General features: G+C 43.3%; 1 protein-coding gene across 1 annotated transcript in view; it reads right to left on the reverse strand.

Moving 5' to 3' along the window:
• SEMA3E (semaphorin 3E) overlaps positions 1-16152 on the reverse strand; it is a 106946-nt gene that overhangs the window by 24414 nt on the left and 66380 nt on the right. Inside the window, exons 3-4 of the mRNA XM_087933902.1 lie at positions 13933-13992; positions 13052-13171 (exon numbers count right to left, since the gene is read on the reverse strand). Of these exons, the coding sequence (XP_087790028.1) occupies positions 13052-13171; positions 13933-13992 (180 nt within the window). The remainder of the gene's footprint in view (positions 1-13051; positions 13172-13932; positions 13993-16152) is intronic.

Raw genomic sequence — 16152 nt, forward strand, 5'->3', positions numbered from 1 at the left:
GTAAATTCCTTGTTTATTTTTAAGCTTGTGCTTAAGAATCTATTTGATTATTTTGTGATTATTGTCTGTGAGAAATACTTTGGATTTTTGTATATAACTATAATTGGATAGGTTCTTTTCCTTATCATAAAGAACAAAGAACAAGATAGAAATGCATTCTCTTTCTGACTTAGAGCTTCTTCCTTATAAATAGTTGGCAAGGAGAAAGACCAAAGCTGTGTCAAGGGGAGGGTGTGCCTTACCCCAGCTTGTAAGAAACCCAGAATTCTCAAATCTGCCGCTGTCATCATCCTGTCTCCTGGTGTCTTAAAAATTAAAGGATGGAGAAGCCACACAAAGAGGATGGGACTGAAATGAAGAATGGTGGTGAAAGAGGTGGGCACTCGGCTTGACCAAGGCAGATTTGCTCAAATGAAGGACCCCTCAGAGATGTTTCGATGCGAATATGTTTGACAGCACTCCTCCAGTACCCGAGAGAAAGGCTGTCACAGACGAGAGGGGGCCAGGCTATTCTCCAGAGCACCTGAAGGCAGGGCACGAAGGAACGGATGGACGCTCATCAAGGAGAAAAGCAACCTGGAACCAAGGAGAAACTTCTCCATCACTGGAGGTTTTCAAGAAGAGACTGTACAGTCATTAGTCCAGAATGGTAGAGGGTTTGGACTAGAAGACCTCCAAGGTCCCTTCCAACCCTCTTGTTCTATATTCTACTGTAGGAACTGTCTCCAAGTTAGCACATGGAAGATTGCCCTACGTAGTTAAGCCAAAGGTTGAATGGAAGAGTCAACGTTGGAAAAACAATTTGGGGAGAGGAATGACGGCAACTGACAGGTATTCTGGAGCCGAGTCCCAGGTGCCGTTATGCTCCCTGAAAGAGCTGGAGCCTTTTTTCCCTACCCACTGCCTGTCTTTCAAGACCAAAATAGCCTGGAAATTCCTTACAGGGGAACCTCAAACAAATCAGGTCAGGGAAGCTTTGAGAAGCTGGGGCTCTTTTCAAACCCATCGTTCAACTACATGGGACATAAGAAATGGGCTGAATCCCCCCCCCCCCGGGGAACAAACCCAGAAAGGCTCTCAGGGGCCATTTTTGCCTCTTCAGGGTGATCACAACCAGGCCATAGGAGGCAGCATGTATATTCCGTCTGCTTGCAGGAAACAGAAATTCAAAGATGCTGAATATCTGAAGAGTATCTCTCATTTTGTTATAAATCCAGAAAAAAGAAAGAAAAAGCAACAAACTGCTCTAGTTCCAGCCACTTAATTGCCTTGTTATGATCTTACTGATTACATTATATTAATCTACTATTATAGCCTACATTTATATATTAGATATTTATATTCTAAATTATATTCCAAATATATGAATATATTGCAAATATTATATTCCAAATTTCAGCATTTTTTCAACACATGACATAATTTTATATAGATAATTTCTTCAAAAACCAATTGCTATTATTCTCCTCTTAAAAACTATTATGCTGGATGCTGACTATAACTTTATTTTAATGAGATATGCCTCCCGTGAGTTCCTGATATGTACAGGTTGTTTTAACAAACTGTTGAATTGTTTTAAGGAAATGTTTTCATGCTCTGCTTAATTGATACAGATCTCTGCTTATATATATACATATACATATACATATACATATACATATACATATATATATATATATATGAATCAGCAATTAGCAAAGAACCCAATAGGCAAATTAAATGATGGATTTTTTTTTCCCTCTGAATTTTTCCATTTATTCTAAGGGGAAAATTGTTTTCACAAAAATATAGTAATATTTTCACTTAATAAAGCCTGTGTTGATTTAGTGATTTTACTGTAGAGAACAGTTTTCACTGCCTTTATGTTTCATTCCTATTCAATAAAACTCTCTCTCTTTGTACAATTTAAGCTGCCTGCTGTATGGGAAATACTTGTTGCGTTGGCTTTGCCTAAAAGACAACTCGGCAGCAGTTTTTACCATCTTTTGTTGTCTGCAGGGTGTTTGCACAGCTGCAATTACTAATTGAATCACATGGCTTACATTTTCAAGGAACCTTTCAAAGTTAAGGTAGACCACAAATTTACATTTCTCTAAAATTGTGAGATGTTTCTTTGGCAGAATTCCCCCCACCCTACCCGCCCCCAATTAGACAGAAAGCAAAGCATCTACTTCATAACAATTTGCAGATGTCCACTTTCATCGGGGAAGCCGTCTGCAAAATTTCAAGAGTTTCCCCCCTATTTTTATGAGTTTTTCCATACTGGCCTTCCAGGACAGGGTGAGAAAAAGCATCGGATGGCTCTGATACAATCCACCTAGTGGGGTTGGTTCCTCCCCTCCATCCCCCACTACGTGGATGATTTATGCGTGTCGATGTCAATAGAGTAGAAAATGGTTCTCTCAGTATCAGGGATACCAGATCTGAACTGCAAAATGCCGGGTGACTGCTAGGGGCCAGCAAAATGTTGCTGCTGATTTTCTTTGCCATCGACTGACCGGCTGGATTTTTACACTCCAGATCTGCCACATGCTGTGATTTAGCCATTCCTGGCCATTTAGGAGAAAATGTGGAAGAAAAATTGACCCTTGGCAGGATTTACCTAATTCCTGACCCAGCTTAGTCATGTTGAGCCCCCCCTCCCTCTCTCCAATGGTTTGGCTGGAGGCAGTAACACTCAGAGGGGGAAATGGCAGATTATTCAATGAGGTTTGGGCCAAAAGAAAAAAGAAAAGACAAAGAATTAAAAGCACTCAGGCTTGATTTTATGGTTCCTCTAAGTTAAGAGGAATAAGTTGGGTATGGAAACTGCCTTCAGGGTTTTTAAAGTTGTGCTTATTTCTTGATGTGTCTATTTTATTACTTAGCAACTGAGCAGGGCCCCAAAATAATCAGAACACAATACTAGAAGAATTAGTGCAAATTTAGCCAATTAGTAGTTCCGGATCAAGTCATTTGCATAATCAAGAAATCATAAAAGTGATTTAAAGTGAGAAATCTTCCTCCCACATGGTTCACTTAATTGAAGCTTTATTGTAACTGGGACTATTTGACTAAGTTTTAGCATCCAAATATTTCCTTTGTCTTATGCAGAGGAGTATTGACATACACTGCCAATACTTTTTTAAAAAAAACCTTCATGATTACAGATATCATGAAAGTATAAAATATTCCATTCAGCTTCAAATATTTTAGGTTTCATCCCAAACAGCAAAGATTTAAAATATTGCAGAATCTGCAGAGCTTCCTTGTTAACCTCAAAGCACCCTGGACCACATTCCTGGCTAGCCTGTTTTACATCTTCAGAGATTACCCCAAATGTTGGTAGCCCCTGAAGGACTTTCCCCCATTCAATGAGGAAAAGTTGCAGGCTTTTATTATTTTTCTTCTCCGTTGCATCATATTGGATGGTGAACATCAGAGAAGCAGGAAGTAACGGATGCTCTCTGCTGGTTTCACCTGAAAGGGCTAGAATATTCCTCTTCCCAGGGTCCTTGAGTTAGGACTTCAGTAGGGGAGCCAGAGTGGGCATTAAAAACAAAGGTGATTTACTGATGTCAAGCTCAAGTCAAAGCTCAAGCGACGAGCCCTTGTCCAGTAGACACCCTTCTGCAAAGGGTGTTTAAGATTGCCCCTGGAGACAAGGGGTCCTGCAGCATGATAAGCCCACTATGTTCCCAAGCAGAGGCCAAGGAGGCGTTTGCTCTAATCCTCTGTTTAATACCGCAAAACTTTTTAAAGCAACATGGTTTCATAAACACGTCACCTAAACTTGATTGTATTTTTCAGTCACATTTTTTTTAAAGAGGAGAGACCTGGATGATCAACATTACAGCCCAAACACAGGGTTTCTAATTGAACATTTCCTAATTGTTGAATTAAATTACATTCATGTTAATGGCAGTAATTGAGGACATCCCCTCCAGAGACCACCCAATAATAGCAGTGCTCCTATTTCCTCCCACCTACTGGAGGGCCAGGGTGAAAAGGAAGCGTCCTCAGGGAGGAGGCCTGGGGCATCCCGATCCCACTTGGATACATACCCTCAGGATCGCGAGGGGCTGCCCTCCCCCAGTCTTCTCGCTATGGGGATTCTCTTGCTTCGTTTCTTGGTGGGGGTGGGGAATAGGATATACTATTTTCCTGCCTTTTCTCCGGGTCCATAACCCCTGCAAGTCAGGGACTCAGGAAGAAAAGCAGGAAGATATAATTGTCAGCGCCTGTGCCTTTTAATCAGCATGCCACAGGAGGGATTAAATGAGAAGAACAAAATGAGGGAACTCTTATATAGTAACCTTTTTGAGAAAGGGAGGAAAAGACTACAGAGCTTTGTGATTTAAACGAGGGTAATTTGCGATACTTAGGCTCCGTTTTCAAGTACAGGGTTCCCCCCTTCCTTATTCCAGTTGCCTGGTGCTTTGTAGAGCAACCACATTGTGGAGCTCAGCAGGAGTGAAGCCAACCAAAATCTAAAGAGGTATTTGTCAAGCTGATCTAAGATCATTCAACCTGAAGTAGAAACAAAATGAAGACTTCTCCCATATTAACATCCATTTATTAATCACTGAAAGAACACAGGTGGGGGGGGGAGACTTGATGAAGACGTAGTTATTTTTGGATCTGCCCCAAATCCCCCAAATGTAGATTTTGTAATTAACAATTGTAGACGGCAAGTTTATATAGCTAAAACCCAGAGATTGAACTTTGCGGCAAACATTGTCAAATTATTAGTGAAAAACCTAAAAAGTCAAGGGGGAAAACAGTCCTGGTCTAATAAAAATAGGAAATTAAGTTAATTAGCTAATGGTGTACATGGAAACATAATTATGTATAATGAAACTGATACGTCTGAGATCTGTTGGAATCTGTTGGAGATCCACTACTGGGTTGTTGTGTAGATTTTAAATAGATCTCTCCCTGGAATGGTCAGAGGGAAACTTTGGGGATGTGAAAGGAATAGAGATAGTTGAAGGATTTTAAAAAAAACCTGTAAAGATTTGTATGAATAAAATCACTGTAAGAAAATAATCTCTGCTATTTGATTTTTACATAAATATAATTTTACATAAACACATAAATACAATTTACATAGACTTCTGCAAAGCCTTTGATTCAGTGGTACATGAAAAGCTACTGTTAAAACTAAACTCTTATGGTATTTCTGGATCCCTTCATAAATGGATTACTGTGTTCCTGTCAAACAGGCAACAAATAGTAAAAATAGGGAGCGCTTTATTAAACCCTGCTCCAGTTAACAGCGGTGTCCCCCAAGGCAGCGTTCTAGGACCCACACTCTTTATACTCTATATAAATGACCTTTGCGATCACCTTGTAAGCAACCGCGTCCTCTTTGCGGATGACGTAAAACTACTCAACACCACCAACTATGCTACTATTCTTCAAAGAGACCTTGATTATGTGTCTGAATGGTCAAACATCTGGCAACTCCAAATCTCGACCAACAAATACTCTGTCCTACACATTGGTAAAAAAATCAGTACACCAAATATAAATTAGGCGGATATGACCTCGTTGATGATCCTCACTCTGTCAAGGACCTTGGGGTTCTCATATCAAATGACCTAAGCACCAGAGCTCACTGTAACAGCATTGCCAAAAAGGCATTAAGAGTTGTAAATCCAATCTTAGGAAGCTTCTCCTCTGGAAATATCAAATTGCTAACTAGAGCATACAAAACTTTTGCCAGACCAATACTCAAATACAGCTCATCTGTCTGGAATCCACACTGTCTATTAGACATTAATACAACTGAGCAAGTCCAGAAATATTTCACGAGAAGAATACTACACTCCTCTGCTCGCAACAGAATACTTTATATCACCAGGCTTGAGATTTTAGGCTTGGACAACCTTGAACTATGCCGCCTACAGTTGGATTTAAGCATAGCACACAAAATTATCTGCTACAATGTTCTACCAGTCAATGACTACTTCAGCTTCAGCCATAACAATACAAGAGCACAGAACAGATACAAACTCAATGTAAACCGCTTCAAACTCGATTGCAGAAAGTACGACTTCAGCAACAGAGTGGTCAATGCCTGGAATGCACGACCTGACTCTGTTGTTACATCCCCTAACCCCAACTCCTTTAACCTCAAACTATCCCCAATTGACCTCACCCCATTCCTAAGAGATCTGTAAGGGGTGCACATAAGCGCACCATCGTGCCTACCGTCCCTGTCCTATTGTCCCTATTTAATCGTACCTATTTCCTGTATTCTTACTCATGTTTATACTTATACCTATTATCTTGTAAGCGATTGACAAATAAATTAAATAAATAAATAAAAAATATTTGGGATTATCCTGTTATGGCGCTGATGAAAACTAGCAGGGGATTCAGTGAAAACATTTTACAGCATTTTTTATCAAGAGAAGGAAAACCAGACCTCTCTGTGCCGCCAGTCAGAAGGGTTTTGGAATAAACTGTCAGGTTGCAATTCAAGACAGCAAACTTACTAAGAGGAGCAAGCCCTGTGCAGCTTCGTGAGTGTCTGGATGTGTGCAGCCACCTACACAGGCAGCCTCAGTTCAGACACGGAAGTTTAGAGGAGAGGGAAAGGCAATTCTGGTGTTTTTTGCGTTCTTTCTTGATGGGCTCTGCTTGCTGTCCTGAGAAGGTTGTGGCTTCTCAGCAATGTGACCCACCCAAACCAAGATCCAGCTGAAAGCAAGGATTGTACAAATGTTTATTTTTTGCTATTTCAAAACTATCTTTTTGGACGTATCATCTTGCAGTCCAAACAATTGCAGCCCTGTGCAATTATTTCTCCTGGATCCGTTTCCCAATGACCTCATTCGTGCTGCAGTCCAAGGGAAGGGAAGGGAGCATCTGGTTTTGCTGATCAAACAGGAGTCAGCCGTCCCTCCCTCTCCTTATGAAGTGTGACCCATTTGTTCCCTGGAAATATTTGTGCAAAGTCAGGGTGTATTTATGCTTAAGTAGCTCACTGTCTGGTCAAGAAGCCAACCAACCAGAAAACTACCAATTAGGCCCCTTTTGTGTTATTTGACACACAATTCCAGTTTTATAATCAAATACGCAGGGCTAGTTCCTATTTTAATTGTTTACTTGCTAGAGAATTCATCTCATTTTAAAATTTATACACATCATGTATACATTGATGAATTATTATATCAATTTACAGGACAACAGATTTCAAACTTTCAATCATCATTAATGTGATGTCAGTGGCTCCCTTAGACCACCCAGAAGTATTTTTTATGACACCTTTCCTGCTCTTCAAGAAGGGCGTTTGCAAGGGGCGTTGGGTGCCCTTCTCTTCGAAGGTCTCGGGGGGGGGTGGGGGGGAAGCCGAATAACATCACTCACAAAAGGCAGGTGCTTATTTGAGCACTGAGACAAGTGGACCTGTTTGTCCTTTACACCTTTACCTAGCAGGGGGTGTTAATTTCTCCCAATATTAGCAATTGTGTGAACTGACTCCAGGCATAGATTTTACGTTTTTTAATTAAAGGATTGGTATATCAGAATCACTGCAAAAATTTGCAAAGTGATATCTATGAAAAGGACTATTAGATTCTCTGTATAATCAGTAATAGGTTTGGATAAATGATGTTTGATGAAGTTTTGATAAACATGTTGCTTCGTTTTTTAATGATATTTGTGCCCATTAATTTGCCTTGAAGCGTCTTGTTCTGATTTTTATCTTAATTTCTGATCTATGACTGTACAGAAATTCATATGAAAAAGTCACATTGCTGTCGAATTTTGGCATTATCCAGGTATTTATTTATAATGATGTTTACAGCAAAGGAGCAACTAGCCTGCCGCCAGGGAGGGAATGGCTGGTATAACAGAAAAGAAATAAAGAAGAAAATAGGAAGTAAATAAACTAACAACTAAAAACCCTTACAAGCCAGAACTGCCTCTTGTTGATTCATTGCTTTGGCCTGGCTTATTTTCAATGAAAATAGTAGAAGCATAAAGTTGGAAAGGGCCGCTGAGACGATTAATCCAACCTGCATCTACAACCTTCCTAAATCATTGGTTCCACCGTTGAGCTATTCTTTCTGTTGGGAAAAACTTTTACCTTTCAACTTTCGGTCGTATTCCATTTCCTGCACCCTGAGAGGGAAGAGGTCTCCGTTTTTTTCTTTCTGGCTTCTCATCAGGTAACTGAAGAGTGCTATCGTGTATTTTCTTTGCCTTTTCTTTCCAAACTAAACACCTTCTCCTCGCATTGTTCAATTTCCAGGCGGTGATGAGGCTCCCTGCCCTTCTCTCCATCGGTCCTGACTTCTCTGGATTTTAAGGCCTGTTCTTGGAATTTAGGTGTCCCACGGCCGGCTCCCTCCTTCCTTTCCTCTTGGCGGATGGATTTATGCAACCGCTCTGCCACCTGCCAGGAGGGGGAAACCCATCCCTCAATCCCTCCCGCTGACGGGTGCAACTCACCCAATATCATCAATACAGCCACATTCCTTTATCTGCATTTCCTTCCTTTGTCAGATGGATCGAGGGAGGAACAACACAGCTCAGAGGGACAATTAATGTGGAGGTTTTCACCTTGTCAGTTTTATTTCCCTTTCTACACACACACACACACACACACACACACACACACACACACACACACACGTAATGCTGGCATCCCATAATACACAGTTGGATCCTCCAACAGCTGTTATCAGTTTACTTCACAGTTCCTTGAGAAAGCTGGGGAAATGAGCTGCCCCTGCAGCCAGCATCCCGCGGAAAGGCTTGAAAAGACGCCCCTGATGGGGTCTCTGAAGGCCCCTCAGCCGAAGGATCGGTCTGCCCTTCCCCCCCCCCGAGGACGTGGACTCTCTGCTCCTCGCCTGGGGGGGCAGGGGGTTTAGGGACTGGCCCCACTTCTTCCTTAGCAGAAGCGTTAAGGCAGGTGAGGAGCACCTCCCACAGTCTCTGAAAGGGTTTGGTCAGAAGGTCAGCTGCCTTCTCTCCGGCCCACCCTCCCTTCCTACAGTCCCAGGTGGTGCCTTGGGATACCGGGGAGGAGGAGCCCCTGCTGGCTGCTCACTTCCATGGAGGAGGGTCTCTGGGTTTCATTCCCACCCCTGCAAATGATCTGGCTGGCCTTGGGCCCGGCCTCGACTGAGCCCAGGGGCAAGAGGGCAGCAGGGAAGGGCTGCCGGAGGGGAAGAAGCCCTGCCTGCGTTCCCCCTGAAGCCCGAGGATCTCCCGCTGGGGAAATTGGGCGAAGGCCTTGCATCATCTGGACATAAACACCGGAAGGTGGGAGCCTATTTTTTGTCCGTTTCCTCCCGAGGAACCTTACCGGAGGCTAAAGCCTCAGCATAACAACAAGGGAAGATCTGGATAAATATCCAGGCGTGGGTGGGGGACCTATTTGGCACCCCAAGTGCATCGGGTCACACAGACAAGGCAGACCTGCAGTACGAAATGTCCGGCCTCCCCCCTTCATCTCCCCTGCTGCCTGCCTTGGAAGCCAAGCTGGCCCACCAGAAGCCCCTCCCTCCGTTTGGCTGGGATCAGCGGCCACCTCAGTTCTTCCCACTCCAACGGATTCCCCCATGGCCCTTAATTTGACTACGTAACAAGAGTTATTATCTGGGCCAGAGGGGAGGAGCTGGCGTCACAACGGTACGATCTGCAATCGAGCTCCAAGATTGCAGCCGATATCTTCGCCCCGGCCGGTCCAAACGACCTAAACCATCCTGTAGGGACGGTGATAGTGAGAGGCACATCCTGTGGATCCCAGGGACATCGCAAAGTCCCTGGTTGATCCAGGAGAAGTCCCTTTTGCCGGCGGCGGAGAGGCAGCCCCAAAGCTGCTGAAGTTGGGACAGCGTCACAGAGAGGCTTGCTAGCATCCAGCGCTATTAAGCAAGCAAGCAAGCCTCTGTCCCCAGGGAGTTTTACTCCAAAGATAACTGTGCTGGATACACCTGGAAGTCCCAGTTGGCAATCAGGAATGCTACAGAAGCAAAATGTATTCTGAAGAATAGCAAAAGGTATCTTGGATCATATTTCTCTGTGTTGTCATACTCCTCTGATCTGGCAAGCCTCTGGAGGGCAGCCCCCAGCAGACCTTCCGGGGCCTTTGGAATGGGGAAGGTCAGGCCTGGCATCTCAATGAACAGACTAATGGAAGGAGGAAGAAACGTGGCGGACAGATTCTGCATCACGGCTAAGGAAACTGCCTAGCGGTCCACACAAGTTGACTCCAAGAAGGCTTTACCTTATCTTTCAATACCCAGGCACACAGTTTTGACCCCAAAGATTTGGATCTGTAATGTTTACCTTGGATTGCCTGAGGAATGAGTGCAATGCAAACATATGGAACAGTTTGCTTAATTTTGTCCTGCCTGGGTAAATCTGCTTGCAGGGTTTTACCTACACAAACCTTATCACTGCTGACAACCTACAACTAAGAGCCAATGACAGCCTTGAAGTGGCAGGGCAAGGTATCCTCACGATTTACCTAGAGTATCCATACATACACAACCTAGGAATAAAATGTATTCAGATTAAGTGTGCAGGCAAAAACACAAATGGCATTCTTACAATTATGTCACCAATTCAGACCAGGCTTTCAAATCACGGAATAACTGCTGACAAAAAGATGTGATCAGTATGAAGAATTTCTACATCAATTTAAATATCACTCATGGATTGCACTCCAAGCAACTAGGAGTTTTTCAAAATCTTAAGAAGGAAAAGATCCTGTTCAAAATATTTCCCAGAGAAATAATTCATGAATTCTCTTCTCTTTTTGCATTGGCAGCTGTGACTAGGGAAAATTAGTTGGAGTTTAATCCTATGTCTCTCTCCTACAATTTGATATAGGTGCCAACTAATTCTAATTCTATCCATATCTATCTATCTATCTATCTATCTATCTATCTATCTATCTATCTATCTATCTATCTATCTATCTATCTATCTACCTACTATTCATCCAAAATATCTGCCTGCCTACCTACCTACCTACCTACCTGTCTCTCTCTCTATCCATCCATCCATCCATGTTTGAAGCACCAGCCCCGCAGGCACATCGGGAAAGTAGAGCAAAGCCAGTCTCAGAGGGAGAGGGAGAGGGAGAGAGGGAGGGAGGGAGGGAGGGAGGGAGGGAGAGAGAGAGAGAGAGAGAGAGAGAGAGAGAGAGAGACCTGATGCATCAGATTGAAATGAGGCCTAGTTTAGACTGAGGCCCTTTTCCACATTGAAACATCTTTGCTTCTATTAAAGGTTTTGTGGACGAAACATGGTCAAGACTATCAGGAAGCTCTCACATTTTGTTGAGGCTTTAAATAGGTTCCATTGGACCAGATCTCCACCCTAAAAATTACTTTTCCCCAATGTATTACAGTGCCAATTCTGAAGAAGGCAAAACCAAAATGTACCAGTAAATTACAAGGAGAACACACGCACACACATACACACATACTGCCTTCTAACCCTGCTGGAGAAGGTGATTGGACTAGAATAGGTATCTCATTATCTTTCTCCTCCCTCCCTCCATCCTTCTTTATTTCTTTTTCTTTCTGTCCCTTCCTTCCATCTCCCCCTCTTTCTTTGTCCCTTTTTCTTTTTTTTCCTTTTCTCTCTTTTCTTCCCCGCCTCTCTCTTTCCCTCTCTCAGGCTCACCCCATTGACTTGACTTGCTTGGGCAGGTCCCTCCAGTGCAGTGGGCTCAATGGGGTGGATCTGCGGGGGCGGGGGCAGTGGCAGCATGTTTGAAAAGTAGAGCAAAGCCACAGGTCAGTGATTTTTGCTGCGAAGAATCACAAAAGGTTCTGGGTTGTGCACAAGGGACACACATGTCAATGCAATTCAGCAACATAAAATAGATACAAATAAAACAAATCAACAAGAATCGGCAAAGCATCTCTGATTAGATTTTATTCACTACTAGAATCTAATCAGAGATGCTTTGCTGATTCTAGTCCAATCACCTGCTCCAGCAGGGTTAGAAGGGAGTGTGTGTGTGTATGTGTGTGCATGGCTGTCAAAACTCCAAAAACAGGTCAAGTATCTCTGGGGAGGCCAGTCATAAATTAGAACACTTGCTAAACAACCGGCCATTAAGTGAAGACCACTTAAGTGGCCATGCCCACCCAGTCACATGACCACCAAACCACACCTACCCGGTCACGTGACCAGCAAGCATGCCCAGCTAGCAAGCCACACCACCCAGTCACGTGACCAGCAAATCACACCCACCCAGTCACATGACCAGCAAGCCATGCCCATTCAGTCACATGACCAGCAAGTCACACACTCAAATTAGGCCACGCCCACAGAAATTTGAATCCCACCCCAAAATGGGGGGCACCGAGGATGAGCTTGTAGCACCAAGGGGGCGGTGGACTGAAAAAGTTTGGGAACCACTGCTAAGCAGTAATAATGATCAGATGACTATCGAACCCTACAGTAAGTAAACCAGCATTCACATTATTATTTTCTTTAATTAAGAATTAGGACATTTTTAAACAGTGTATCTGACTGATTACTCTTCCTCCTTGCAAGGAAAAAAAAATGCAACCATAAATAAACTTTTTCTACCATTCTACAGAATGGATAGCAAAACCGGTGAAGCGAGATGGCAAAACAAGCGTCACCCCAGTGAAAACTGGCTCAGAATAGAAAACATTCAGCAATACGACAGTTGCATGAAATGGCCTTTTCAAATTTACAGCTTGTGAAGACGAATCAAATGTACCCACCGACTGAATGAGATGATATTTCGCCCTTGGTTTTCTTGAACTTTTCTGAGATCGAGCCCCCGGCCCTCACCTCTCCCCCCCCCCCCCGTTAACTAGCCAAACCTTTCCTGCAACTCCTTGTGGGACTCGTTTCTCAGGCGTAAACACTAGGCCCAGAGTGATCGGTCTGCCTTTTTGAGGCCGCCTGCTGAGTGGGAATCCCTCGCGCATTTCCCATCCTGCAGGGAAACGGATCCTGCACACGTGACAGTCCCCATTCCAGGCTCTGCACAACGTGAGCAGGGCGTGCGTGTGTGAGAGAGAGACCTGCTTTCTGGGGCGTATTGTGCCTTTACCTCTGAATGGTGGCCGGCTCTGACAAAGACGCAGAGGGGATCAAAGGCTCCTGTCCCGCAGGCCAGCAGGTGTGTTCGGTTGTATCGGTGTAAAGCACAGATGTGATTTGCACATTCCTCCTATAGAGGGAAGTAAAAATACAGAGGTAAAAGTAGGCTGGCAACTTTTGAAGCAAGTCTCTTCCAGTTTTTAGTTTGGGCCAAGCAGACAGGGGGACGGCGACTGCTGGCCAAGGGACACCATCCATTCGGGAATCGGGTCTCGGGGCTCTTGAGTAATCTGGAGCTGGCTATTCAAGAAGCGGACCCGATTCCAAGACTGCTCTGCCTGTTTTTAACCTCTCTCGTGTTAATCTGGCCTCACTCTGCTTAGGGAGATTGGGAGGAGGGAAAAATACACTAACAAAGCAATCGAGGTACTGAAGGGGGATCCCTGATGGAAATCCACCCTCAGCCGTGGGAGGTCACTGGGTGATCACTGTCCATTCGTGACCTCTCAGTGCACAGACGATGCGCACAGGCGGAAAATGTCCCCAAGGAAGCAGAGGAGGGAGAGCATCTCTATCGGATGCTCTGGGCACAGAGAGAGGTGAGCAGAGGAGTGCAGGACACGAATGGATATTCACAACGACCTCATTCATTTGACTTTCTAGGGACAGCCTCTGCCATTTCCCTACGTTGCTCTTACAGTGAAACCACCCAAACCTCCAGCTAAGAGGAGAGTCCCACTCCTGGACTGGCGCTTCTGCCCCATGTCAGAGAGAAGCCGCTTTCCAGTCTCAGAATGGCATGTTGTGGCTCAAACCAGGTCAAAACAAGACCCTCCCGAACTCTAATTAGCAGGCAAAGACCAAGGAAAGCATTTCAGAGTTAACACAAACCATAGACCTTCCTTTGATGGTGCACTCTTCCACCTGCTGGGAGCTGCTGGGCCAGTGGATCTGCAAGAAAACAGGGCTCCAGTTAGAAGCTGCTACAACAATGTAGTTTTCTCATTAAATGTTAATGCAATGCTTGCTTTTCAAAAGGTTTCCCATAATTCAAAGGGTTATTTAGTGCTACTGGTGTTACTGGGGAAGTCTGGAGTTAAAGTCTGCAGATCTTTAAAGTTGCCAAGATTAAAAAAACACCCTGCTCCAAAGATCCATCTAACATTGGATGGATTAATAAATTATAAATTAAATTAATAAACCATCCTTCCCTGTATGAAGCACTTTGCGCAATGAAAGAGCAAACCTCTCGTTTGTCATCAATGCCTCTAAACGCAAAGCCTGCCCATAAATCCATTAATAATGCCCACCGGAATGCTTGATTACGCTGCCCTGGAAACAGGGGCTTCCTCCTCCTTTTAAGCCACCTCTCTTTCGTTCCATCGCTCAAGCTAAGAGCCCTTACAGGTAGAACCGTCCTGCTTCCTGTTTCTCCACAATCTCTATGTTGCCACAACTAAGCAGCACAATTCTGCTTTGTTACACAAGCCCAGTCGCTGGCCAGTGCAATCCCTTAGTAAATTGCTGAGTGATGTTTCCTTTGATTATCAAAAGCTAACAATGGAAACCAGTATCTGACTCAAGTACGGAATGACAAAAATATGTATGTAGTAGGAGCAAAATTTTATCTATCCTATTATCCACCCATCCAATCGATTCTTGCTCCCCCCCGCCCAAGACTATGAAACGTATATGGTCTCTCAACTCACTCGTGGTGACTTACATGGACAACTTAAGAGAAATAAATATTAATTTATATTTGGGTGTTGATCTATTTCTAGACCTGGATACTAAACCAATGAGCATACAGCAAGCAGGTGAGGAACATGGTAGCCTCTCCTTCATAAAGTGATGAACTGCAAGTGCAGCAGGAGCCAATGTATCTTGTAGGATCTGCTAATAAACTGAGCAAAGAAGAATCCGAACTAACAGACAGAAAATTAAATGAAAGATATTAACAGGAAAAATAATGCCAAATTATGTGTTCCATATAAATCTCCTAAAAATCTGAAAATCTTGATCCAGGTTCACAAGGCTAGATTAATCAGTTTCAGTTGTGACAAAATCACTTTTCTCAGCTCTTCTTGGAGAGAGATATATATATAGTATATGTACATATGTATGTATGTGTGTGTATATAAGTGGTGCTTTATGGAGAACATCTGGAAGTATCTTCTCCAGATTCCCACCTCCAGAGGTTTGGCATGTAATGGGCAAAAAATATTTTGTATTACGGAATTTTGCATGTTATGGTAGGCACCTGAAGTATATGTATTTGGGTATGTATTGCTTTCGTGATATTCAAACGTTTCAAAAATATAAATATAAGTAACCCTATCTACATACACACGTTTATTTTACTGGTGTGAATCAAACTGACCTATTTCATGGTCCTGCCTGACACAGATTCTAGATTCACCAATCTTCACTTTCTCTTTGCCAGAGTATGATGTTAAATATCTCGCAAACTCAGAGTTTCTCACAAGCAAGTTATTGAGCCAACAAATGGATTTTATCAAGGATACATCCATCTTCTACTTGAAGAAAGCTACTTGGCTAACTTTCTTCTGCACAAATATACAGACAACCCAAAAATAAATTTACAGTTCTTTCATAATGCAGTGCTTTTTCTTGATTGCTAGTGCTTATTTGCTAAATATTTTCCACATAGAGAATGCTAGATGAGTTCGTAGTACACATAAAGCCAGAAACTAATTGATTATAAATGCCTCCCCCCACCATGATTTCTCCTTCAAGATATACAAACTCTGAAAATGACTCAGAATGACCACCTCCATGGCTTTGTAGGGAGTGCTTGCCAGGATAAAAACCTTTTGGCTAGTTGTCAGTCTTAACAGTTTACAGAATCATAGTCTGAAGTACTTTCTAAATCCCATCAGTAGCATCCACCATGGTTTGTATTTTAAAGTGAACAAAGACAGACAAATAATTTATGCTTTGATATCTATGTTGAAGCAACAGGAGCTGGCTGGTCTGCTAGATCAGGTGTGGAACTGGATGGAGGGAGAAGCCAAACCGAAGGTTCCTTTCACATCACAACCTGAGTGAGATACAACAGGAAGACCAACGTTGAAACCCCTGGGAGGGTGC

The sequence above is a fragment of the Pseudonaja textilis genome, chromosome 5 (genome assembly GCF_049901715.1).
Source record: "Pseudonaja textilis isolate UNSWEBS1 chromosome 5, rPseTex1.2, whole genome shotgun sequence".
Taxonomy (NCBI): domain Eukaryota; kingdom Metazoa; phylum Chordata; class Lepidosauria; order Squamata; family Elapidae; genus Pseudonaja; species Pseudonaja textilis.